This window comes from Pseudonaja textilis, chromosome 6 (assembly GCF_049901715.1).
Source record: "Pseudonaja textilis isolate UNSWEBS1 chromosome 6, rPseTex1.2, whole genome shotgun sequence".
In the NCBI taxonomy this organism is placed as follows: Eukaryota; Metazoa; Chordata; class Lepidosauria; order Squamata; family Elapidae; genus Pseudonaja; species Pseudonaja textilis.
Window position 1 is genome coordinate 47,053,529 of NC_141995.1, and position 24,929 is coordinate 47,078,457.

The 24,929-nt window shown below is 43.2% G+C and overlaps 1 protein-coding gene and 1 long non-coding RNA gene across 2 annotated transcripts; one reads left to right on the forward strand and one right to left on the reverse strand.

The window, feature by feature from the left end:
- Positions 1-2,912: 2,912 nt before the first annotated feature.
- ZCCHC4 (zinc finger CCHC-type containing 4) lies at positions 2,913-23,048 on the forward strand. The gene is made up of 13 exons (XM_087936517.1): positions 2,913-3,132; positions 5,068-5,186; positions 6,566-6,648; positions 9,274-9,549; positions 10,410-10,478; positions 12,519-12,591; positions 15,735-15,885; positions 16,357-16,460; positions 17,590-17,711; positions 18,701-18,776; positions 19,740-19,791; positions 21,537-21,681; positions 22,659-23,048. The coding sequence occupies exons 1-13, from the start codon at positions 3,045-3,047 to the stop codon at positions 22,762-22,764; spliced, it is 1,464 nt and encodes a 487-aa protein (XP_087792643.1). The 5' UTR covers positions 2,913-3,044; the 3' UTR covers positions 22,765-23,048.
- LOC148125472 (uncharacterized) lies at positions 22,564-24,913 on the reverse strand. Its single transcript, XR_015744159.1, has 2 exons — positions 24,779-24,913; positions 22,564-22,735 (listed from the first exon to the last, which is right to left on the reverse strand). It is a non-coding gene; the product is annotated as an uncharacterized LOC148125472 (long non-coding RNA).
- Positions 24,914-24,929: the final 16 nt, after the last annotated feature.

Here is a 24,929-nt window from a genome sequence, read left to right on the forward strand (position 1 = left end):
ATGTAAACAAACAAGGGGTACCTTCTTCCACATTTGGTGGCTTTGTCCAAAGAGCAAAAAGTATTGGGGAAGAAATAAGAATATGATAAGAGAAATCACAAACATTCAATTAGAACTTAAGGCTGAAATTTTTTTGTTGGAAATCATAAAAGGTGAAATCGCAAAAGAAATAAAATATTTAATTTTACATATAATAACTGCAGCAAGGATAGCATCAGCTCAATGTTGGAAGGGAGATCAGATGCCAACGGATAACTTGATAATCCGGAAGATCTACAACTGCGCGGAAATGGATAAACTCACCCAAAAGTTTAAAGATAAGGAAGACTCAAAATATTTTACAGTTTGGGAAAACTGGTATAATTGGATAAAGGAAAGAAACCTGTGAGTAAACAAATAGGGAAGGGAAAATATAAAAAGTTTATGATAGGAGTATATACCAGATTTAGGAACTAAGTACTGGAAAATTGTTTGATAAAAACACACCATAAGCAATTAAAAACATTTTATGTTTATTGGTTATGTAAAACTTTTTGGTTTCATATTTTATGAAATATTTTGTATTATGTATATATTTTTAATGTTTAATAAAGCTTATTTTCAAATTTAAAAAAAACATTTAAAAAACAGGGAGCTCAGTTCATTATTATTATTACTATTTCCTTTATCCAAATCTTGGGAGGATCCTGATTTAATCATCATCTTCATTGAACAGCCCGTTGTTTTTTTTTTTTAAACATTTAACAATCCTGATGTAATCGCCTGTGTAATTTGGCCTGGTGGTTAAAGTGCTGGCTTAAAGAGACCAGGAGACTGTGCATTCTAGTCCTGCCTCTGACATGAAAATTGGCTGGGTGACTTTGGGCCACTCAACCCAAGTCATTTTACAGATTGGTGGTTATGAGGAAGATGGGATGAAGAAAAAGCATTATAAGTTCCCTTCCTTGACAAAAATACCACAATGAGGTTTAATATGATAGATTTGGAGGGCCAGCACCAAGGAGGCTCATTTCAATTTCATTATACACATGTTGTGCTTTGACAATAAATGATTGATTGAGTTATTTGTAATAAAGGTGAGACAACCAAATGCCAACTTTTAATTTGCATTGTCCCCCCCTCCTGATTAATTAAAAGACTCACAGGTAGTTCTCAACTTTAGAACTGTTCATTTAGTGACTGAAGTTATAACGGCACCAAAAATGTCTTAAAGGCCATTTTTCGTACATACGACCATCCCCGCGATCATGTGACCCAAATCCAGAAGTTTGGCGATGGATTCAGATTTATGATGGCTGCAGTGTCTCCTCGTCCTGTGATCTGACAGGTTTGTGACCTGGCAAGCAAAGTCAATCAGGAAACCAGATTCACTGACTAATTGTGTGACTCACTTCACAACTGGCGGGAAAGGTGGTAAAACCGGGGCAAAATTCACTTAACGACTGCCTCACTGAGCGACAGATTTGGGGCTCCATTGTCTTAAAGCTGAATATCTGTACTCAAAACATCATTTAACGACCCCATAATCCCTTGCGGGGTGGAGTCTTGACCACTGAATGGAGCTGAGTGTTTCCTGGCCGGATGCCCTTCCTGTTGGTAATGAGGAGTTTTTGTTCAGCAGATATATTCTCATTCTGCCCAGAGAGAGAGTAATATTGGCCTCTACTTAGGATTGAACTCACAGCCTCCAGATTGTGAGGCGAGAGCTTCACCTCAGCCACTGTACCACACCACAACCTGTACTCCATGTAGCCAACGAAATCTCTGGCAAACCAGCAAAATGTGTCCCTTTGCCGATGGAAGATGCTAGAGTTAATTCAGACATCAATAATAAATTTGAGGATTTATGCGATTTAGGGAGTTCGATTCTTGTCCTTATTTAAATCATGCAGCTCAGTGTTTTTCCAACTCGGGCAGCTTTTTAAGATGGGTGGACTTCAACTCCCATGCCGGCTAGGGAATTCTGGAAGTTGAAATCCACCCATTCAGAAGTCGTGGGAGCTTCATGCCTGGAGGCTTTCAATAAGAGAATGGACTGCCATTTGTCAGAAATGGTGTAGGGTTTCCTGCTTGGGTGAGTGGGGGTGGGGAGGGTTGGACTAGATGACCTCCAAGGTCCCTCCCAGTTCTTAATCTGCTTTCCTTCCTTCCACTTCTGTAATTCTAATTCTCCCTTCTTCCCTCCTTTCTCTCCTTCCTTCCAACTCTTATTCTACTATTCTTTCTCCCTCCCTCCTTCCTTCCAACTCTGTTATTCTACTATTTCTCCCTTCCTCCCTCCTCCATCACTGGAGGTTTTCATGAAGACCCTGGACAGCCATTTGCCAGTAATGGTGTGTAGCGTCTCCTGCTTGGGTGGGGGTTGGACAAGATGACCTCCAACCGTCCCTTCCAGCTCTATTAATCTGTTAAATCTAAAAAAATCTGCCAAGTTGGAAAACACTGCCGTAACCCGTTTCAATGGCAAAATAATTAGCAAATAAATAAGCAAATAAATCTTAACACCCTCTTAACTTTCTCAACCCTAACCCTAGGTGTCAGCTCCCAGAATTCCCCAGCCAGCTAGCCATGGGGAATTCTGGGAGCTGAAGTCCAGACATCTTAAAAGTTGCTAAGATTTGAGAAACACAGTCATAATTGATGCAACAAGAAAATAAAATAGCCGTTTCCTTAAACACCCAGCAAGATATTCGAAGAAATAATATTTTTTAAAAAAATGCAAGCCGCGTCTTTTTCAGTGCAAAAATCAGATTGACGACTTGGGCGAAATTTTGCAGCTTGGCCTTTTATAGCATCAAATCTCTCCGTTTCTGGACGGCGCGTCCCGCCACGACTCTTTCCGCTTCCCAAAGCGGAGTCGGCTTCTCAACCCATTTAAAGGTCTAGGGGTTCCAAAGGAAGCCGGAAGAGGCGGGGCGTCGCCTCTGCGAGAAAGGCGATGTCCTAGAGATAGGAAAAGGGAAGAGAGTTTCCTGTTTAGAGGTGGGGCTGCTGGCGAGATTGGGGAAGCGGAGGGGTCGTCCGTCGAGCACCGTCGAGCCGAGATGGAAGCGGCCTCGACGGAGGTTGAGGTGGCGACGGTGGTGCTGGAGCGCGATTCCACCGCAGCCCCGGCACCCGAGTGCCCGCATGGTGAGCGAAGGCCTGGGAGGCATGGGATTGGATGCTCCTGCTCGAGTTGGACTAGATGACCTCCAAGGTCATTCTATGATTAGATTGATCGGTTGCCCTTTTTTTGGTCCCGCCCCCTTACACAACTACCCCGCGAGGTAGGCAGCAGAGAGCTGGAGAGGGAGCCCGTGGGTTTAAAGAAGCTTAAGGATGGACAGTTTGCACCTCGTGGGTGTGAGTTTGTGTTTGTGTGTTTGTGAGTGTTTGTGTTTATGTGTTTGTGAGTGTTTGTGTGTGTGTGTTCGTTTTTGTGTGTGTTTGTGTCTGTGTGTTTGTTTTTGTGTGTTTGTGTGTGTTTGTGTCACTGTTGTGTGTGTCTTTGTGTGTATGTGTGTGTTTGTGTTTGTGTGTGTCTATTTGTTTTTGTGTTTGTGTATGTGTGTTGGTGTGTATGTGTTTTGTTTGTGTGTGTGTGTTCTTTTGCTTACTCACCCACCTTTATTTTTATGTGATGCCTTATTTAAAGATTTAACTGCGATAGCATCAGTTTTTATCTTATTTGTCTACACAGGCAGTCCTCGATGTACAACAGTTTGTTTAGTGACTGGAGTTACAATGGCGATAGAAAAAAATGGGAGTTAACAATAGCCCTTAGACTTATATCCCGCTTTGCAGCCCCCCCCCTAAGTGGTTTACAGTGTCAGCCTCTTGCCCCCAACAATCTGGGCCCTCATTTTACCAACCTTGGAAGGACAGAAAGTTGCGTCAGGATCGAACTGCTGGCAGTGGGCACAGACAGCCTGCAATACTGCATTTTAACCACTGGGGAGGGAGGGAGGAAGAACTAGCAGTAGCACTTAGACTTATATACCGCTTCATGGTGCTTTACTCTAAGCGGTTTACAGAGTTGGCCTTTTGCCCCCAACAATCTGGGTCCTCGTTTGACCCACGTCGGAAGGATGGAAGGCTGAGTCAACCTTGAGCTGGTCAGGATCAAACCTCTGGCAGTGGGCAGTTAGTCTGCAATATGGCACTCCACTAAACACTATGCCACCACAGCTTCCTTTCTTCTCCTCATTTCACTTCCTTCCTTCTCATCTTCCTTCCTTCCTCCCTTCCCAGACAATAGCACTTACTTATAGACCACTTCATAATGCTTTCCAGCCCTCTCTAAGCAGTTTACAGAGTCAGCCTATTCGCCTCCAACAATCTGGGTCCTCATTTGACCCACCTTGGAAGGATGAATGGCTGAATCGATCTTGAGCCGGTCAGGATGGAACTGCTGGCAATGTAAGCAGAGTTAGCCTGCAATACCGCATTCTAATAGATAGGAAGGAAGGAAGGATGGAAGGAAGGAAGGAATATTAAAGGGAAGGAAGGAGAGGGAGGGACAAGGAGGTCATAAAATGGGGCAGAGCTCACTTAACAAATGTCTCGCTTAGTGACAAAAAATGCCAGGCTCAACTGTGGTCGTAAATCGAGGACTACCTGGATTACAACTTGCATTAATTGCAACTTGTCTTTCACAGCTTGATGCTGTGAAACTGAAACTCCTCTCCTCTGCTTGTGTTTTGCCTTTGGAAGAGATTTTTTTTTTAGGTGGGGAGGGGGAGTAGAACTCTTTAGCATCAGAGTGTAATAATCATGATAATCATGATAATCATGATAATCATAATAATCATAATATAGGAAATACTCTAAATGCTCTGATGTTCATTTGGAAAAATCCTTTCTCAGTGAGCCCCTAGAAGCCAAGAGGAACATAGGTGCCCAATTTCAAGTTTGTAGGCTTTGCGGTTCTGGAGATTTTGTGATGATGCGTGAGGGGTATTTTGCTTATATATAAGCGAAGATATATTTTGATATATATATATAAATTACTACTACAACAAATTGCAATCGTTTTATTGTTTCTTTCCACAATCCCCATTTCTGACTTATTTTTTTCTTTGTTAGGTCCTACTCTTTTGTTTACAAGGATTCTTCCAGGGAAAGGAAAGGGGAGAAGATTTTATGCTTGTTCGGCATGCCGAGAAAGAAAAGACTGCCCTTTTTTCCAGTGGGAAGATGAAAAGGTCAGGTCAAAACAAGAGATGTTTAAAAGAAGAATTATTCTTCCTTTCCCTTTCAAGGGATGGTCCTGTTCTCTTTCTTTATGTGTCTTGTAGTGGAGGGATGTTTTGTACACCTAAAATGGCTGGTTTTTGGAAATGTGCAGATTTCAAAGTCTTGGGATGGTAATGGGATTATTTTTTAATTAAAAAAATAAATCTGTACATTTCTGGTAATTTGGGTGGAAGACAGAAAACAGAAGGTAGGAGAGAGAAGACAAAAGTGTAAAGGTGGGCATATTTCAATATACGTGTTATGCCCCTGTCGGAATCTGATTCGGAGGGGGAGGCCAAGCAGCTGACAGTGAGTGTGAGTGTGGCTCCATTGGCTGTGGAGGAAACTGGGGAAGGGCAAAAGCTGGCTGGGCAGAGCAGGGGAGAGGTAGAACAAGGGAGAGGGAGTTCAGAGGAAGACCCAGGCCCACCCCATCTCCATCCTAGGGCACGCAGGGAAGAACGGAAAAGGGAACAACGTGGATTGTATGGCTTACGGGGAAGGAAAGGGCCCTGATTCCCTTCATTAGCCCCTGCTGGGAAGAGAATTTAAAAGAGATGCATGCTGAGTGAGGCGTCTGCTGGGAGCAAATGTGAGTTTATCTTGTGTTGACTTTGCTTATCTGTGTTCCTGGCATCCTCCCAACCGTGTGAGTTTTGCCGTGCCTTCAAGTCTGAAATTCATGCTCCTGCCCTCCCAAACTAATTACTTCGGTTTAGCTAGTTTGGACTTTAAGTTACAATTTGTGCTGACCATGTTTTGGGCTTGATTCTTAGCAGCCAAAGGCTGTTCTTGGGAGAGTTTTTCTCCAGCCCAGAAGGTAACCAGGACATTAGGGTTGAAGTTGGAGCTTATAAAGGGACTCCTATTGATTATTGGACTGTGTTGCCTTTGTGCCCGGCCCCTTTGGGTCATCACAGTATTCTCCAGGGTTTAAAAACAAAACAATAATTTTCTAAAGTAGTTATCATTTTTCTCAAAATAATGTGTGTGTGTGTGTGTGTGTGAAAATATACACAGACACATACAAAGCTTTGAGTTAGAAATATTTTTCTTCTTCTTTCTGAACTAGAAATTCAGATTAAAAAAAAAATTGAACTCATCCAAGTGACCTAAGGAAACTGTGACTGTCACAAATGAGAATCAAGTTATCAGACATCTGAATTTAGATCACACCATCATGGTTGTAAAGGCCATCACTCTGAAAAATGGCCCCGGCTCACTTATTTCAATGCCGTTGTATCTTTGAGCAGTCACTCAATGAAGTGTTGTAACTCAAAGGACTGACTTGAAGTAGTACTTTCTCATTCTTTCATTGTTTTTTTTTCTTCCTCTACGTGTTCCGTAGATATCAGAAGCTCGTCTTTCGGCACGGGAAAAATACAACCGGAGTCGACGGCCTTCTAAAACTCATTCCGACAATGTAAAAAGGTATCATTTGGGTTGAAATGCTTGTGTCAACTCATAAAATATTTCTAGGGTCTTTTTAGAGTTGCCAACAGAAGGGGGTGGGGGGTAGGAAAATCTGGATGTGTGCAGAAATGGACAAATTGACAAAACAATTAAAAAATAAGGATGAATGGTATTATTACTAAGTATGGGATAAGTTTTATGGTTGGTTAGAAAAGAGAAAGGATCAAAACAATAAGAAATGATAAAATGTGTATGTATATATGTATGTATGTATGTATATGTATATATATATATATGGCATTCGGCTTTGTTCGGGTATTTTCCCACGTCATAGTAGTGACTATGTAGTGACATACTACTATGACGTGGGAAAATACCCAACAAAGCCGAATGCCATACATGTAATACCAGCAAAACTTAAGAAAACATATATATATATATATTGTATGTATATATGTGTATATATGTATGGCATTCGGCTTTGCTGGGTATTTTCCCACGTCAGTAGTTGTGCTTTTAAAGTTGTAGCGACGTTTCAGCAGAATCTCATCTGCCATCATCAGGCTTAGATTCTGCTGAAACATCGCTACAACTATAAAAGCACAACTACTATGACGTGGGAAAATACCCGAGCAAAGCCGAATGCCATACATGTAAGTACCCGCGAAAACTTAAGAAAAAAAAAAATATATATTATATAGAATGTAAACATGCACTATTTTTATTATGTGATTTAGCAATGTAAGTGGGTTAGGAGGATTGTACGTTCATTGTTTTTAATGTTTCTTTTTGTTTTTTGGCTTTGTCCAATAAAAAAATTAAAGAAAGGGAGGGGGGAAAGGGATTTTGAAAGAGCAGTGTGGCAGCTTGGAAACCAAAAGTACATTCCATAATTTTTTTCAGAGATAGTAACTAGGTGAGCAAAGTTTCTGCCGTGCAAAATTCTAACTGGAGAACATGATTGATGACTCTGGGCTATGGATATGTCCCATTGGAGAATATGAATTACGATACACCCCGGGGGGTGGAGGGAAAACCAGGGTCAAGGGTGACAAGGAATTATGTATCTCAGAGCCAGCTACACCCAGGCAGTGCTGGACATGTTAACTCCCAATAAATCCTTTTGAAGTTTTGGAAGTTTGGCTCGAGACTCAGGATTTAAATGGGGGGAACTGGCGGAATCCAGACAGTTTTCCTTAATCAGTTGAAAATTAAGTATGCTTTTCCTGGGTTACATGAAACAGATATTCAAGTTCCTGTAGTAATTCTTTAAAAGCTGAAGAATGAAAGGAAATTTGATCACTTCTCTTGTCCCAAGGTGCTTTTTTTCACAACAGGCAACTGGACTTTCTTCTTGTTGTTGTTTGTTGCAAAGCATTTCGCTTCTCCTCCAAGAACCTTCTTCAGCTCTTTACTGGATGGTGGGGAAGGGAAGGCTTTATACTCCTTGCAGGCAGCTGGTCATTTGCATTCTTTGAGAGAGTCGTGGAGGCCGCTTCTACCGGCCGATCAAAGTGGCTGGTGACTGCATTTGGGGAGCTTCCATCGCCCAAAAGAGACTGCCTGAAAGGCGAGGGGACACAGGTAGCCATGCCTCTCCCTGAAGCGGCTGGGGACTCTGCCTTCAAGGGAGCTTTCGTCTGCCGATAGAAGTGGCCTCGCGGCGAGGGGAGTGTGTGTGTGCAGACACCCCGAGGCCGCTTATACCGGCCGATCGAAGTGGCTGGTGACTGCATTTGGGGAGCTTCCATCGCCCGAAAGAGACTGCCCTAAAAGCGAGGGGACATAGGTAGCCACGCCACACCCTGAGGCGGCTGGGGACTCTGCCTTCAGGGAGCTTCTATCGGCTATCGGGTTATTCTAGCCTAGGCTACCTGCAGGCCACTCCTAAAGGCAAGTTTTCTCCCCATCCCCCCCTTCCCCCACCCATTTCTCTTCACCTCATGTAGTTTTAACGAACGATGTGAGAAATGGTGGGGAAAAGCATGGTTTAAATAGGCCTAAATTTGGGGGGTGAAGCTTAATTCCACCTCATGCCTAGAAATCATGCTGGGCTTTCCTATTGGTGGAGGCCATATTGTTGGAGAAATACGGTAAATGGATGGGCACTTCAATTAAAAGTCAGGAACTTTAGAATATCCTAAGAAAAATGAAATAAGTTATAACATGAATTGGAATTGGATAAGTTTAATATTTAATACGAATAAGGTTATTGTGATATGAAATTAAACAAACAAAATGAATAGGCAACTATAGTCATGTTTGTATTGAGATGTGAAACCTGGAACCATACTTCTTGCCAAATGAGAATTTTTCAGTTAAAAATAAAACAAAATTGGGGAGGAAATTGAATAATGACATGAAGTATGTTTAACTGATTTGGTGGCTGGCACTAGGAGAGAGTACTGAAATGTTGAAAGTAAGCAAGGAAGGATTTTGATTTAATGTGAATATGTGTATTAAGGGATAGGATTGGTGTTATTAAGTTCGCCTAGATTAAAAAATGTGTGATATATTGATACCACACTGTTAATGTATTGTTGTGTATGTGTAGATTGAAATAAAAAAAAACTTGGGGGGGGGGAATTAAAAGGCAGGAATTTCAAGGCAATGCCAATAAACCTGTGACTTTTTTGCTATAAGGTACAAGGAGTTTGTCGCTCTTCCGCCACCGAAAAGGAAGTTTTGTCAAGAATGTCAACAGCTCCTGTTGATATCTGAATGGGAAAGACACTCTGGCCATCCAGTACTTTCTGATATCTCAGCGGCTCAGCTGAGAAGACCTACTCAACTCCTCAGTGCTCTGGAGAACAAGAAGACCAACGCACAGTATCTCTTCACCGATAGAAGTTGCCACTTCCTGTTGGATCTTCTTGTGGCGCAGGGTTTCCGAAGGGTGCTTTGTGTTGGCACTCCAAGGTGAGCTCTTAAGTGTTTCCCTCCCACCGTAGTTGACCTTAACCAACGAATGGCCTTTAGCCTTTGCCCTTGGAATAAAACATGGGGCCAAAGTTGCAGAAGAACAGAGTTGGAAGGGACACCTTAAAGGTCTTCTAGTCCAACTCCCAGCTCAGGCAAGAGATCCTACCATTTCCCTGAAAATACGACCTACCCTGAAAGTAAGTCCTAGCTTGATTTTTTTTTACACATGCACCCAATATAAGCCCTACCCCCCAAAATAAGCCCTAATGAAGATCCTGCCCACTCCAGAGTGGACGGGTAAAAGTTAAGCTAGGGTGGGGATGGGGGAATGAAGCTGCCCTACTACTTACCTTTGGACAGTTGTAGCCAGGCCTTGCGCATCCCGACACCTGCCTTGCTGGCTCATTTCTTCTAAAGGCCAGCAAGGCTGGCAAGGCTTTCCTGAAGGTCTCTGGAGCTGATAACAAAGCTTGATGGATCCAGATCACTCTTACCTGCTGCAGAGGCCTTCATGAAAGCCTTGCTAGCTCCAGAAGAAGTTCCTGAAGGCCTCTGACAGCGAAAAGGAGGCCAGGGGCGACAAGTGCAAGTGAGGTTACTCAGTGGATGACATCCCCCCCAAAATAAAACCTATTGCCTTTTTGGTGGCAAAAAAAATATATAAGTCAAGGTCTTATTTTTGGGGAAACACGGTATACTATTCCAGATAAATGGTTGCCCAATCTCTTCTTTAAAAACCTCCACTGATGGAGCACCTACAACTTCTGGAGGGTAAAGCCCTTCCACTAGTTAATTGTCCTCTCCGTTAGGAAGTTTCTCCTTGGTTCTAGGTTGATGTTCTCCTTGATCAATTTCAGGCTTCATGAACTGATCCAGTTGGAAGAGAAGATCTCGATGAAGAGTCTTTTGCTCGATATTGATTTCCGGTGAGGTTTTTATTAAGGGATTGATGCGGATGCTGCCCTCTCTTCCCCGAGAGTTTTTCCTCTTTCCAGCAGTTGCTTTGTTTCCGTGCTTCTCCACTGTGTCATCCCTAGGCAGGTCCTTCTCAACCTACAGTCACCCAATTTTTCTGTGGCTACGTGAAAACGGCCGTTCAGTGAATTTTGCTCCGTTTTACAACCTTTCTAGGAACGCGGTGGCTCGGCGGCGAAGACGCCGAGCTTGTCGATCAGAAATGGTCGGCGATTTGGCGATTTGAATCCCCAGCGCCACGTAACGGAGTGAGCTCCCATTATTTGTCCCAGCTTCTTGTCCCAACCTAGCAGTTTGAAAGCACGTAAAAAAAAATGCAAGTAGAAAAATAGGAACCCCTTTGGTGGTACTTGACCATGGAGACATCTTTGGACAGCGCTTGCTCTTCTTCGGCTTTGTGACGGAGATGAGCACTGCCCCCTAGAGCCGGAAACAACTAGTACGTAGGTGCAAGGAGGGGAACCTTTACCTTCCAACCTTTCTTGGCACAGAGTTTCCTAATCAAGGAACTCCCTCACATAAATGAATCCCTGCAATTCAATTAGTAACCTGGCTATCACGTAAATTTGGCTTCCCTTTGCAAATGTCGTAAAAATGAGTCACTTGCCAAGCATGACCCTTGGAGATCCTGCAACGATCGGGTGAAAAAAACGGTCATAATTCATTTTGTTCGGTGCCATAACTTTGAACGGTCATTAAACAAATTTTTGTAAGGCAAGGACTACCTCTATGTAGATTCCCTCTGATGTATCCTTCTAATGAATTGTTTTCTCAGCTATTAATAGGAATAAGTGATCTATAAAAGAGCCTATCGACATAGAATAGAATGGAGTAGAGTAAAGTAGAATAGGAGAATGAAGAATAGAATAGAATAGAATCGAAATTAGAATAGAAAGAATAGAATATAGAAGGGAATTAGAATAGAATAGAATTTAGAATAGATTTAGAATAGAATTACAATTAGAATAGAATATAGGAATAAAAAATACAATAGAGAATGGAATAGAATAGAATAAGAATAGAATAGAATAGAATATAGAATAGAATAGGATATAGAATAGAATTAGAATAGAAAGAATAGAATATAGAATACAATAGAATATAGAATAGAATAGAATAGAAATTAGAATAGAATAGAAATTAGAATAGAATAGAATTCTTTATTGGCCAAGTGTGATTGGGCACACAAGGAATTTGTCTTTTGTGCAGAAGCTCTCAGTGTACATAAAGAAAAAATAAAATACATTCATCAAGAAACATAAGATGCAACACTTAGTAATGGTATAATAGTACATATTTCTTATAACTTAATTAGCCCCCCCGCCCCCCCAATGTCTGAGATTGTAAGGAACATGGATGCTCATGGCAGTCCGGTTTCTGACACCAATTGGCCGAGCCCTTGAAGAAGAAGAAGGGGAATTGAAATAGAGAAGAAGGGAAGGGAAGAGGAAGGGGAAGAAGGGGAGAACTGAAGTAGTTTCTTGGATGACAATGTTTTCAAGCAAAAAAAAATCAAGAAAATCCAGTTGTCTTTTGAAAAGCAACATTGGGTCAACCCTGACCTGAATGATGGAGAATCCCCATAGACACGGGGAAAGAAGAATGAGTTGATGGAAGAGGAAGAGGAAGGAAGGAAGGAAGGAAGGAAGAAGGGAAGAAAGGAAGAGGGAAGGAGGAAGGGGAAGTGGAATGGGGGGAAATGGTGGAAAAAAGAAAAGGGAGGAAAAAATGGAAGAGAGGAGAGGGGAAGAGGAAAAAAAACCTAAGAAGGGAAAAGAAGAGAAGGGGGAAAAAAAGGAGAGGGAAGGAAGGAAGGTGAAGGAAGGAAGGAAAGTCAGATAGATGGACTTTTAGGAGACATTGGAGCAGCTGAGTGCTAACGGAGAAAGCAGCTGAGGCATTTTTATCCACCGAGTTCAACAGATCGCCCACCTCTATTTTGACTGCTGAAATCTCAGGTGTAAACCTAATAAGAAACCATTCCTTTACAGGTATTCGCAGTTCTATCCCAAGGAGGGCTTTTGTCACTATAACATGTTCAACCATTATTTCTTTGCTGGAGAGGTAAGGGCCAGTCAAGTTTCATGCACGTTTTACCAGTGTCCCCTCCCCCCCTCTCCGCCCCCCAAGCTGGTGCAGCGGTGGTGGGATATTCAAGGAGTGACCGACAGCTCCTGAACCCTTCAGAGGACTCTGCTTGCCATTAATACATGTGCCCTGATGAAGAAGTTAAAGGCAGGTGTCTTCAGACTCGGCAGCTTCAAGACTTGTGGGCTTCAACTCCCCAAATTCCTCCTCCTCCAGTCATGCTAACTCAGGAATTCTGGGAGTTGAAGTCCACAAGTCTTGAAGCTGTCCAGTTTGAAGACCCTTGGTTAAAGGTATCAGTTAATACGGTGTATTCAAGCTAATGCAATCCTTGGTTGTACAGGCGTAGAATCAAAATCACATGAAGTATTAGTACCGCTTTATAAAGCCTTAGTAAGGCCAACCTGGAATGCTGCATCCAGTTTTGGTCACCACATTGCAAAAAAGATGTTTGAGACTTTGGAAAAAAAAAAGTGCAGAGAAGAGCAGCTAAGGCAATTAAAGGCCTGGAGAGTAAAACACAGGAAGAACAGTTGCAGGAACGGGGTATGGCTAGTCTACAGAAAGGAAAGACTAGGGGTGACATGGTAGCATTATTCCAGTATTTAAGGAGCTGCCCCAAAGAGGAGGGGGTCAAATTATTCTCCAAAGCCCCTGAAGGCAGGACAAGAAGCAACAGATGGAAACTAATCAAGGAGAGAAGCACCTGGAACTAAGGAGAAATTTCCTGACAGTCAGAACAATTAATCAGTGGAACTAATTACCTCCAGAAGATGTGGGTGCTTCAGCTGGAGGTTTTTAAGAAGAGACTGGACAGTCACTTGTCTGGAATAGGATAGGGTCTCCTGTTTGGGCAGGGAGTTGGACTAGATGACCTCTAAAGTACCTTCCAACTCTCTCTATATAAAAGCAAAATACCCCTCACGCATCATCACAATCTCCAGAACCGTAAAGCCTACAAGTTTGAAATTGGGCACGTACATGTGAAACTCCAAAAATTAGAATATCGTGCAAAAGTTCATTTATTTCAGTAATGCAACTTAAAAAGTGAACCAAATACATGAGATAGACTTATTACATGCAAAGCAAGATAGTTCAAGCCATGATTTGTCTTAATTGAGATGATTATGGCTTACAGCTCATGAAAACCCCAAATCCACAGTCTCAGAAAATTAGAATATTACATGCAATCAATAAAACAAGGATTGTACATAGAACAATATCGGACCTCTGAAAAGTATAAGCATGCATATGTACTCAGTACTTGGTTTGGAACCCTTTTGCAGCAATTACTGCCTCAATGCAGCATGGCATGGAAGCTATCAGCCTGTGGCACTGCTAAGGTGTTATGAATGACCAGGATGCTTCAATAGTGGCCTTCAGCTCTTCTGCATTGTTCGGTCTCATGTCTCTCATCTTTCTCTTGGCAATGCCCCATAGATTCTCTATGGGGTTCAGATCAGGCGAATTTGCTAGCCAATCAAGCACAGTAATCCCACGGTCATTGAACCAGGTTTTGGTGCTTTTGGCAGTGTGGGCAGGTGCCAAGTTCTGCTGGAAAATGAAGTCAGCATCCCCATAAAGCTCGTCTGCGGAAGGAAGCATGAAGTGCTCCAAAATCTCCTGGTAGATGGCTGCGTTGACCCTGGACTTAATGAAGCACAGTGGACCAACACCAGCAGATGAAATGGCTCCCCAAATCAACACAGACTGTGGAAACTTCAGACTGGACTTCAAGCATCTTGCAGTATGTGCAGTGTCCATTCTTCCTCCAGACTCTGGGTCTTTGGTTTCCAAATGAGATGCAAAAGTTGCTCTCAACAGAAAAGAGGATTTTGGACCACTGAGCAACAGACCAGGTCTGTTTTTCTTTAGCCCAGGTAAGACGCTTCTGACATTGTTTGTTGTTCAGGAGCGGCTTGACAAGAGGAATACATTTGAAGCCCATGTCCAGGATCCGTCTGTGTGTGGTGGCTCTTGATGCATTGACTCCAGCCTCCATCCACTCCTTGTGAAAGTCCCCAACACTTTTGAATGGCCTTTTCCTGACAATCCAGGTTGCGGTCATCCCTGCTTCTTATGCACCTTTTTCTTGCACACTTTTTCCTTCCACATAACTTTCTATTAATGTGCTTTGATACAGCACTTTGGGAACATCCAACTTCTTTTGCAATTACCTTATTTCCCTCCTTATGGAGGGTGTCAGTGATGGTTTTCTGTACAACTGTCAGGTCAGCAGTCTTTCCCATGATTGTGCTTCCTACTGAACCAGACTGAGAGACCTTTTAAAGGCTCAGGAACCCTTTGCAGGTGTTATGGCTTAAGTAGGTGATTAGAGTGGGACACTTGGAGCCTAGAATATAAAACCTTTTCACACTATTCTAATTTTCTGAGATTGTGGATTTGGGGTTTTCATGAGCTGTAAGCCATAATCATCTCAATTATGACACATCACGGCTTGAACTATCTTGCTTTGCGTGTAATGAGTCTATTTCATATATTAGTTTCACCTTTTAAGTTGCATTACTGAAATAAATGAACTTTTGCACGATATTCTAATTTTTTGAGTTTCACCTGTATGTTCCTCTTGGCTTCTAGGGGCTCACTAAGAAAGGATTGTTCGAAATGACCATCAGAGCATTTAGTATATCATATATTGTTATTACTATTAACACGCTCTGATGCTAAGGAGTTCTACTCCCCTTCCCCACCTGAAAAGAAATCTCTTCCAAATGCAAAACACAAGCAGAGGAGAAGAGTTTCAGTTTCAGAGCACCAAGCAGCTTTTATTGAACAGTTGAGCTAAGCCACGCCCAGGCTCCTTGCTGTCTCCTTGCTCACCCAGCAAATACTGTTTCAGTTTCCAAACAGCCCTCAACTCTCACACACTGACAGGACGCTAGCCAGATGAATACCGATGGATGCTGGTAGGCCGAGGCAGAATTTTTTTCTTCTTTATTTTCCTCCCCAAAAACTAAGCCCTACCACATAGTTTCATAGCGAAGCACGGGTATGGAGCTAGTTCTGCATATAAGATAGTTAAAAGACCCCCTTTAAAAGAGTGAGACTCTCAAGAGGCCAGATCTCCAGAAACTGAGCCTTCTCTGGCTCTCTTGCAGGCGGCGTCCCGTGTTTGTGAGGAATTCCTGCAGGAAGACCAAGGCGGTCCTGCGGTCCTGGTGGCTGACCCCCCCTTTGGAGGCCTGGTGGAGGCGCTGGCTTCTAGTTTCCAAAAACTGATGGCCATGTGGAGCTCAGGAGGAGGTGCAGGTAACTGAGGCACTTAAACAAAGCAGGAAAGAGGGCTGAGAAAATAGCTACAGAGCCCTCCCATCTTGGACCATAACCTGTTTCAGCTTCTCCCTTCAGGATGCTGCTCTAAGCTAGGGCATTGCAGGCCATTTTGACATGATGTAAGAAAGGACCACAGCTGCAATGGCTGTCTTCTATTGAGAACTCATTAAGAGTTTTTCAACTAGCATGCCACAATTCAGAGCGGGCTGCAAGGTTTCTTCTGCAAAATAGATCATTTTAGCCCTAAATAGTTTGCAAAGATAATAAGCGTTTTTGCTGTGTTGTTCCTTGCAGAATTTTATTTTTTATTTACATAAATTTATTTATATCTATTTTATATCATTTTATGCCTATTTTATATCTCTTTTTGTATCTATTTTTACATCTATTTTTCAAACATATTGTGAATGGTACGTATATCTCTTACCTCCTTCTTTGCCTCCCTAGGATCTATTACTAGCAAAGAGTTACCCATCCTTTGGATATTTCCCTATTTTTTTGAGCCACGCATTCTTGAATTTTTTCCAAGTTTCACAATGTTGGATTATCAGGTAAGGTCAAAGAGCTCTCGATCAAAATCTGTAAACTTTTTGTGCCAATTTCTTTATGACTTCTGGAATCTCTCTGCTTCTGATTATGAACTGCTTTGTTTAGGTTTGTGCTGAACCATCAATTGAATCTGTCCTTTTCTTTTCCTAAATATATATATATAATAATTTTTTGTCTCCAAGGAAGATTTGGACTGATGCAAGGAAAAGATGTGGCTACTTTAGAACATTTCTGATAAAATCTTGCACTGACCCAATAAGAAAATGGATCATAATCCCTATAAAATAATCCTCAGTATAGGAGCCAAGAGAGTGGTGGCTCTGTTTTAAAGTACATTTACCTATTCCCAAAGCTAACTATGAAGCAATTATGCCAGCTGGTCATGCAATCAACCCAGGTTTCCCATAAGCTCCCTACAGGCCATTGGGACTCTTGTCTTCCCAACATTGTCCTTCAGAATCCTAACATGGCTGTTGTGGCCCACCAGTGGCCAATGGTGATGGTGGCAGACTCGGACAGTGAGGAGGTTGGGGAGGAACATGGGCCAGTCCTGGAGTCTGGGGAAGGCTCTGACGAGGGCTCTGCATTGGAGGCAGAGTTGGGGCCAGGGCCATCCAACAGTTATCAGCTGTCTTCAGAATTGGAGATCAGTGGGGAAGAAGAATAGCTGGAGCCTGTTCCCAGTGTGCGCATGTGCAGAACTGCTAGAAGAAGGGAACAGCTAAGGAACAAGGGTCGACTCGGGAGTAAAGGCTCAGGAGGGTGGTGAACGGCCCCTCCCATAGGGAATAAAAGAGGAGCAAATGGGAAGTGGTGTTCTCAGGGGACAATTAGTTCAATTTATTAGGGTGAAGATCTGTTCCTGACTTCTTGCCAAGTAATTGCTGCTACAGTGTGGCGTTTGGAAGCTATTGGCCTGGCAGCTCTCCAAGCCTGATCAAGGTCTGTAGTTGTGAAATCTCTTGAAAGATTGTTGGCCGGGACTTTGCTGGAGAGGAATTCCCTTTAACCGAAATAAAAGGGGTTTTATCGGGACGAGGTGCCTGCTTTGTGACTTCCCTCTACTACCCTGGAAGGTTTATCAGCCTCCCTTTTGTTAATGACTCCTGCTTTTATTTTTATTTTTTTTAGGTTGATTATGACAACCACGCGCTATATAAGCACGGGAAAAGAGGCCGCAAACAATCCCCAGTTCGTATTTTTACAAACCTATCCCCACGTTCAATAGTTCTTCCTGCAGAAGAAGGATACAGGTAAACCCTTTGCTCAATAGAACAAATTATTTTCAAATTATCTATAAAACCCACTGATGTAGCTTACCACAGTGGCCCCCAACCTTTTGGGCATTGGAGATCGGTTCCACAGAAAGAGGTTTTTCTGTGGACTGGAAGGGATATGGTTTCCTGTGTTGCCTGCATCCCCCAGATGCTACTTTGCTGGTTTGGCAGCCCAGTTTCTGGCATGCCATGACCCGGTGTGGTTCCACGGACCAGGGATTAGGGAGCCCTGACTTACCAAGCCTCTTTGTAATGACACGGGGCGTGGCACAAAGACAACCCAGCCAGGTAATGTAAGGGGTCCCTTTATTAGCTCCAACGTGGTTCCGGTTACCTTCCGGCTTGGAGAAAAACTCTCCCTGGAACCTGCAATAGGCTTTGGCTGCAGATAGTCCAGTCTAAAACATTGTAAACAGAAAACTATAAAAACTATAAATCCAACAAAGCAAGATAAGGCAATAAATCCAGCAGGGCACGATAAGGAGTTCCAGAAGTGAAGTAACACGGCAATAAATCCAACCAGTTGGGAAGACACCAGGAACACAGATAAGTCAACACAAGATAAACTCACGTTTGTTCCCAGCAGACGCTGCTCTCAGCTTGCATCTCTTTTAAACTCTCATTCCCAGGTATGGCTAATGAAGGGAATCAGGGCCTTTTCCTCCCCCATAAGCCATGCAACCCACGTTGCTCCCTTCTCCATTCCTCCCTGCTTGCCCTAGGATGAAGAGTGGCTGGGCCTGGGTCTTCCTCTGAACTCCCTCTCCCTTGTTCTACCTCTCCCTGCTCTGCCCAGCTGGACTTTGCCCTTCCCCAGTTTCCTCCACAGCCAACGGAGCCACACTCCCACTCCCTGTCAGCTGTTTGTCTTCCTTCTCGGATTCAGACTCCAACAGGGGCATGATACTTAGTCAGGATTAGCCAGATCCTTTCTCAAAACCTTCTCACTGGTTTGTCTCCATCAGGTTTTGCCCTCTCTGTCAGCGATATGTCAGCAACGATAACCGGCACTGTGACACCTGCCATTCCTGTACTTCAAAAGTGAGTCTGCCCTGGCAACAATCTCTTGCGATGGTTGGTTGCTCCTCAAGTTAGTTCTCCTGCTTTTCAATGGATTGGGGTTGAGGCAGAATTCAGACATCAGGATGCTGATATCCCTACACCATGGCTACAACATGTTGTCTTCAGATGGATGGATTTCTTTGTTTTCACTTTGCTAGAAAAGAGCAAGGAGAACTTTGTGTCAAAGTTATAGCTTGGAGTTAGGAAGAGATAGCTGTGTGAAAAATGGCATGGAATAGAATGGAAGAGAATAGAATAGAATGGAATAGAATGCAGTGGAATGGGATGGAATAGAATGGAGTGGAATAGAATAGAATATTGGAATAAAGAATAGAATTAGATTAGATTAGAATAGAATAGAATATTGGAATAAAGAATAGAGCAGAGTAGAATACAATATTGGAATAAAGAATAGAATAGAATAGAATAGAATAGAATAGAATAGAATAGAATAGAATAGAATAGAATAGAATATTGGCCAAGTGTGGTTGGATACACAAGGAATTTGTCTTCAGTGCAGAAGCTCTCAGTGTACATTAAAAAATACGTTCATCAAGAATCATAAGATACAACATTTAGTGATAGTCATAGGATACTAAATAAGCAATTGTACTAGGAAACTAAATGAAACAATATTAATCATAAAGATACAAGCAACACGGTTATAGTTGTAAGTTGGAAGAGACAGGTAATCGGAAGGAAGAGAAGAATAATAGTAATACAGTCTTAGTAAATAGTTAGACTGTTGAGGGAATTATTTGTTTAGCTGACTGATGGCATTCGGGGGAGAACTGTCCTTGTGTCTAGTTGTTTCTTCTCAACAGAAAATTTGGGCTTAGTCGTGTTTGTAAGTTGAGAACTACTTGTAATAATTTGATGGTAAATTATACTTTCGTTCTTTCATCTACATCAAAGTTAACATGTTTTTCTTCCTTGCAATAGGATGGCAGACGTTGGACACATTGTAATCTCTGCAAAAAATGTGTAAAACCCTGTAAGTTGTTGTTGGTGGTGTGTGTGTGTGTGTGTGTGTGTGTGTGTGTGTGTTTAAATACCATCTTTATAGGGATCAGGAGAATTCAAGATGAAACGGCCATTAAAAAAAGTTTTAATGTTTTACTTTGGGGTAAGATGACTCAGCCTCTGGCCCAGTCACAAAACAGACCCCCTTAACTGAGATCGGTGGATATCTTCTTAGAAAATTTGACCTCCTTTTGATCTTGGTTAATTATAGTTTCCAAAGGGTCTGGAAACAGCAACAGGAATTTTCTCATATTTGGGTCTGGGGATTTACTGTGTTCTGACCAAGGCTTCCTGAGACAATAACAATCACACACTGTTCCCAAAAACCTTTTTTTTAAAAATTATTTCAATGGCTGTGAATTATATGCATTCACAGCCGGTAAAGAGTCCCAAAGAGTTTGTGAACAGTCCAACAGACTGTTCACAGTTTGCCACAGTCCTTTGGGGTAAGGCTGATAAGCACCCACCTTTATCTCCCTTGAAATGCTGCCAACGACTAAATTAGCTGTACAAGGCCAAATGGACCACAAAGTCAACATGGGGCTTCAGAGTCTAAACCAACCAGAAAGAACAAAAATTGCTTCCTGCAAAGGCTCATGTCCCTTTGCTCCTCCTTTATGTCTTATGGGAGGGGCCAATCATCTCCAAGCCTTACTCCCGAGTCGCCCCTTTTGTCTGAACTGTTCTTGCCTTCTGGCAGCTCTGTGCAAGCACGCACTGGGAACAGGCTCTTCTTGTTCCTCTGCCTTGCTGATGTCAGATTCTCCAAAGTCGGCACGTAACTCTCTCTGGCCCCATCTCTGTGTCGGATGCAGATCTGTCGTCTGAGCCCACCCCAGACTCCAGGACCAGCCCCTGTTCCTTCCCACTATTTGACTCTGCTGCCAGCTCCGCAGACCACCGACTGACCACAACATACTGAAACATTTTATTGTACATTTTATTGTATATTCTAGAAGATTTTTTTTTATGTCGTTCAATGCAGTCCTTCTAAGGCCCTGTTTATCAAAGCATGCAATTTTAAGACTTGCAGACTTCAGCTCCCCAAATTTGCATGCTGATTAATAGGGGCCGCAACGATCCAAATGCTTTATTGTGTTGTGGTTCGCCAGCAGCAGGTGTGGATGGCTGAGGTCTCGGAGAACGAGGACTCAGATGAGGGGCCTGCATGTGATGCAGGGATGGGGACATCAGGGAGTGGAGTGCTGCCTTCGGAGATTGTGGAGGCTGGCAGCAGTGATGAATAGCCACCCGAGGAGCCTGTGCCCAGTGCGTGTGCGCACAGGGCTGCTCGAAGGAAAGAGCAGCTGAAGCAGCAAGGGTGACTCGGGAGTAAGGCTGCAAGGTGATGGCCCCTCCCATTAGGGATAAAAGCCAGCCCTTGGGGATGTGCTCTTTGCAGGAAGCAAAGAAGTTCTTTAGACTCAAGAGTCTTTGTTGAAGCCCTGCTTACCCCGGTTTGTTTTTGCAACTTCTGTCGGTGGATATTTAATCAGTAATTATTTTTCTGTTCTTGTCAGCCTTGAAAGGCTGGCTTTTGATATCGGACAATTAGGTTTAAATGACTCTTGGCTGGGAATACACAGAATTCCCAGCGCCGCATTAAAAAAGGTTTGCTTTTATGCACAGTTTGTGCTTGTTTAATTTGAACAAGGCTTGGGTCAGAAGAGATTGCTGCTTTTCATTGAGGACGGAATCCTTCCTTTCTTTTGGCAGCCTGGCTCCACTGTAGCATCTGCAATCGCTGCGCTCTCCCCGCTCACCCTTGCAAAGGAGCTCAGGCTGGATGCTTCGTTTGCGGTGAAGCCGATCACAAACGCACCACGTGTCCAAATCGGCAAAGGACCTGCAGAGTTGACCGGTAAGTTTAATGGCGGGAATTTGTTGGCCTGCTGATCTGGCAAAAAAGAGGCCGGCTCTTTTGGGCTCTTCCTTGTTGGGTCCTTGGTGCTTGTCCAAGTTTGGTGGTTTTCTTGTAGACGTTTTATGAGCCAAACTAAGTAACGTCATAGGTGCCCGAAGGAGGTGGGATTTGCAGAGAGGAGAACTATAGGGTCCTTGGTGCTCTCTGAGCTTGGTTGTTTTTTTGTAGACATTTCATGACCCAACTGGGGAACATCATCAATGCTGGAAGGGAGTGTGGGGTTTGCTCTCTGTCAACAGTGAGTGCCCTGTCAGCATTGATGGGAGAGGTCTTGGTGGTTCCTTGATTAGGCTATTTTTATTTTTACCAGTAGGGTCTTTGGTGCTCTCTGAGCTGGGTTGCTTTTTGGCAGAAATTTCACGACCAAACTAGGTAACATTATCAGTGCTAGAAGGCAGGGGAGTTGGCAGGGAGGAGGAGGAGGAGAATTGTGGGATCCTTGGTGCTCTTTGCGCTTGCTGGTTTCCTTGCAGACGTTTCATTACCCAAACTATGTAACATCATGAGTGCTACATGCTGCATTAGATACCTGCACTAAAGCCCACTCCCTTCTAGCACTGATGATGTTACTTAGTTGGGTCATGAAATGTCTGCAAGGAAACAACCCAGCACAGGGAGCCCCAAGGAACCCCACAGTTCAACCCTGAGCTATAAATATTCCCTCCTATCCATGACTCTTCATTGTACAGCCGTGGTTTATTAAATAAATCTCTTATATCTGGGTTAACCCCACTTTGGCTTAACATTTTGGGCAAACCAGACAATTGAGTTTCCAGCGGATATTTTTGCCCGTTGGGAAAGCACACACAGTTCCAAGGATTTGTAATTTCATCGCAGGGTTAATTTATTTAATGCCATTTCCTCATCTCTTTCACCCTTCCATGTCACAATTATTTATTCAATTTCTTTTGCAGAGAAAGCAAAAAGGCCAAGAAAAAGAAGAAATTGAAGAAGAACATTGTGGAGATAATGTGTTGGAAAAAGGCAAAAGCTGCAAGAAAAAGAAAAAACAAGACATAGGAAAAAAACATTTCAGTGCTTATTCCTTTATTATTGTCCCATTATTAATCTGAGTATTACAAAATTATCTGGATTAACAGAAAAGGGTTTATATTTTTAGAAAGAGTAAAATACATCCTTGGGCAAACACAGGTATCCCTCAACTTACCAAAGTTCACTTAGTGACTGATCATAGTTACAACATCACAGAAAATAATTCTATCTATCATCTATCTCTTTCTATCTAAAAAGAACAAATGAAGTTTTTATTATTACCAAACAATTCTTAATGTCATGTCAAATCAGTGTCTGTCTGTCTGTCTGTCTGTCTATCTATCTATCTATCTATCATCTAGCTCTTTCTATCTAAAAGAAATGAAGATTTTATTACCAAACAATTCTTAATGTCATGTCAAATCAATCTCTATCATCTATCATCTATCTTTCTATCTAAAAAGAACAAATGAAGTTTTTACTACCAAACAATTCTTAATGTCATGTCAAATCAATCAATCTCTGTCTACCATCCACCTACTAACCCACCTATCTAAAAAATGTGACTTATGACCATTTTTCATACTTACGACTATTGCAGCACCCAGCAAAAGTCAATGGATAAATCAGATTCATTTAACAATCGTTACTAACTTAACAATTGCAATGATTCACTAACAACTGTGGCAGGGTGGGTCGTTAAAATGGGGCAAAACCCACTTAAGAAAGGTCGCACTTAGCAACATAAATGTTTGGGCTCCATTGTGGTCGTAATTCAAGGACTACCCGTATTGGAAAAATTAGCCCAATTTCTCTTCCCCCACCCCCTCCCCAGATGCAGGTGGTGAAGACTGCTGCATGTCATGACCAATTCTTCCACCAGATGGCACAAGTAGATCACTGTTTTTTAGCGTCTATTTGCTGTCACCTAGTGGTAACCTATCCTAGATACTCCTTCAGCTAAAAACAAGCTGTGTTCTGCAGTTAAAAATGTGTATTTTGCAAGCTGACTTGAACCACCCCCCTTGGCGTGACCTGCTTATCTTGGTCTACTGCTAACTAGGTTAGATTTCACTGGAGGTTGTGGACATAGAAAATGGCAATGGACCCCCAAAATAAGGCCAGTTGTGGAATATGCAGGAAATGGGATGTTTGGCAGATGTTTCCCTGTTAGGTGGGCCGAAGGCGAAGAGAGAGGGGTCAGCCAGCTCCCGTGCAAGAGTCCGGCTCCAAAATCAGGAATCTGGTGGGATCTTTTCAGGCAGATCCATTTTATCCGAAGGTCTAAGTTTGATTGGGAAAAGAGGCTCTTCCAGAAATAGTGGCAGAGTCAAGGAAAGTCTCCCCAAAGTGTGGGAGTTTCCATCACTGGAGGTTTTGAAGAAGAGAACGGACAGCCGCTTATCCGGAATGTCACATGGCCTCTCATATTAGAGTAAGGGGTTGGGCTAGAGGACCTCCAGGGTCCCTTCCAACCCACAATTCCATTTTCTATGTTCTGGGTCAGAGGATGTCCCTGGCTTGGTGGGTCAACCTTTCCCAGGTCTGGGCTCCAGGGACAGGCAGGAACTGTAGAGGCATGGGGCAGAAGGAGGGAGGAGGAGAGGAAGGAGGAAGAAAAAGAGGAACGAATAGGAGGAGAAGGAGAAGAGATGGAGGAGGGGAGAAGAAGAGACAGAAGGAGAAAGAGGAGAAAAGAGGATGAGGAAGAGAAGGAAAGGACAAGAAGGAGAGGGAGAAGTAGGGAAAAGGAGAAAGAAGAAGAGAGGAAGAGGAGAGGGAAAAGTAGAAAGAAGAGAATGAGAAAAAGAGAGGGAAAGGAAAGAAGGAGAGGAGGAGAAGAGGAGGAAGAAGAGAGGTAGGAGGCAGAGGAGGAGAAAAGGATGGGAAAAGGTAGGGAAAAGGAGGAGAGGAAGAGAAGAAGAGGATAAGAGGGAAAATGAAAAGAAGAGGGGGAGAGGAAGAGAGGAAGGAGGAGGCAGAGGAGGAGAGGGAAAAGGAGAAGGAGAGAAGGAGGACAAAAGGAGGAAGAGACTCCCACCCCGAAGCTTCCTCCCTTGCGGGGCCTTCAAGGTGCCGCTCTCCCTTCTTCTCCTGGCGGCGGAGCAGGAGCCGCGCCGGCGGGAAGGACGGAGGGCCGGCCTTGCCGATGCCGCTTCCGGAGCCTCCGCCGCCCAGAGGCGGGCGGGCGG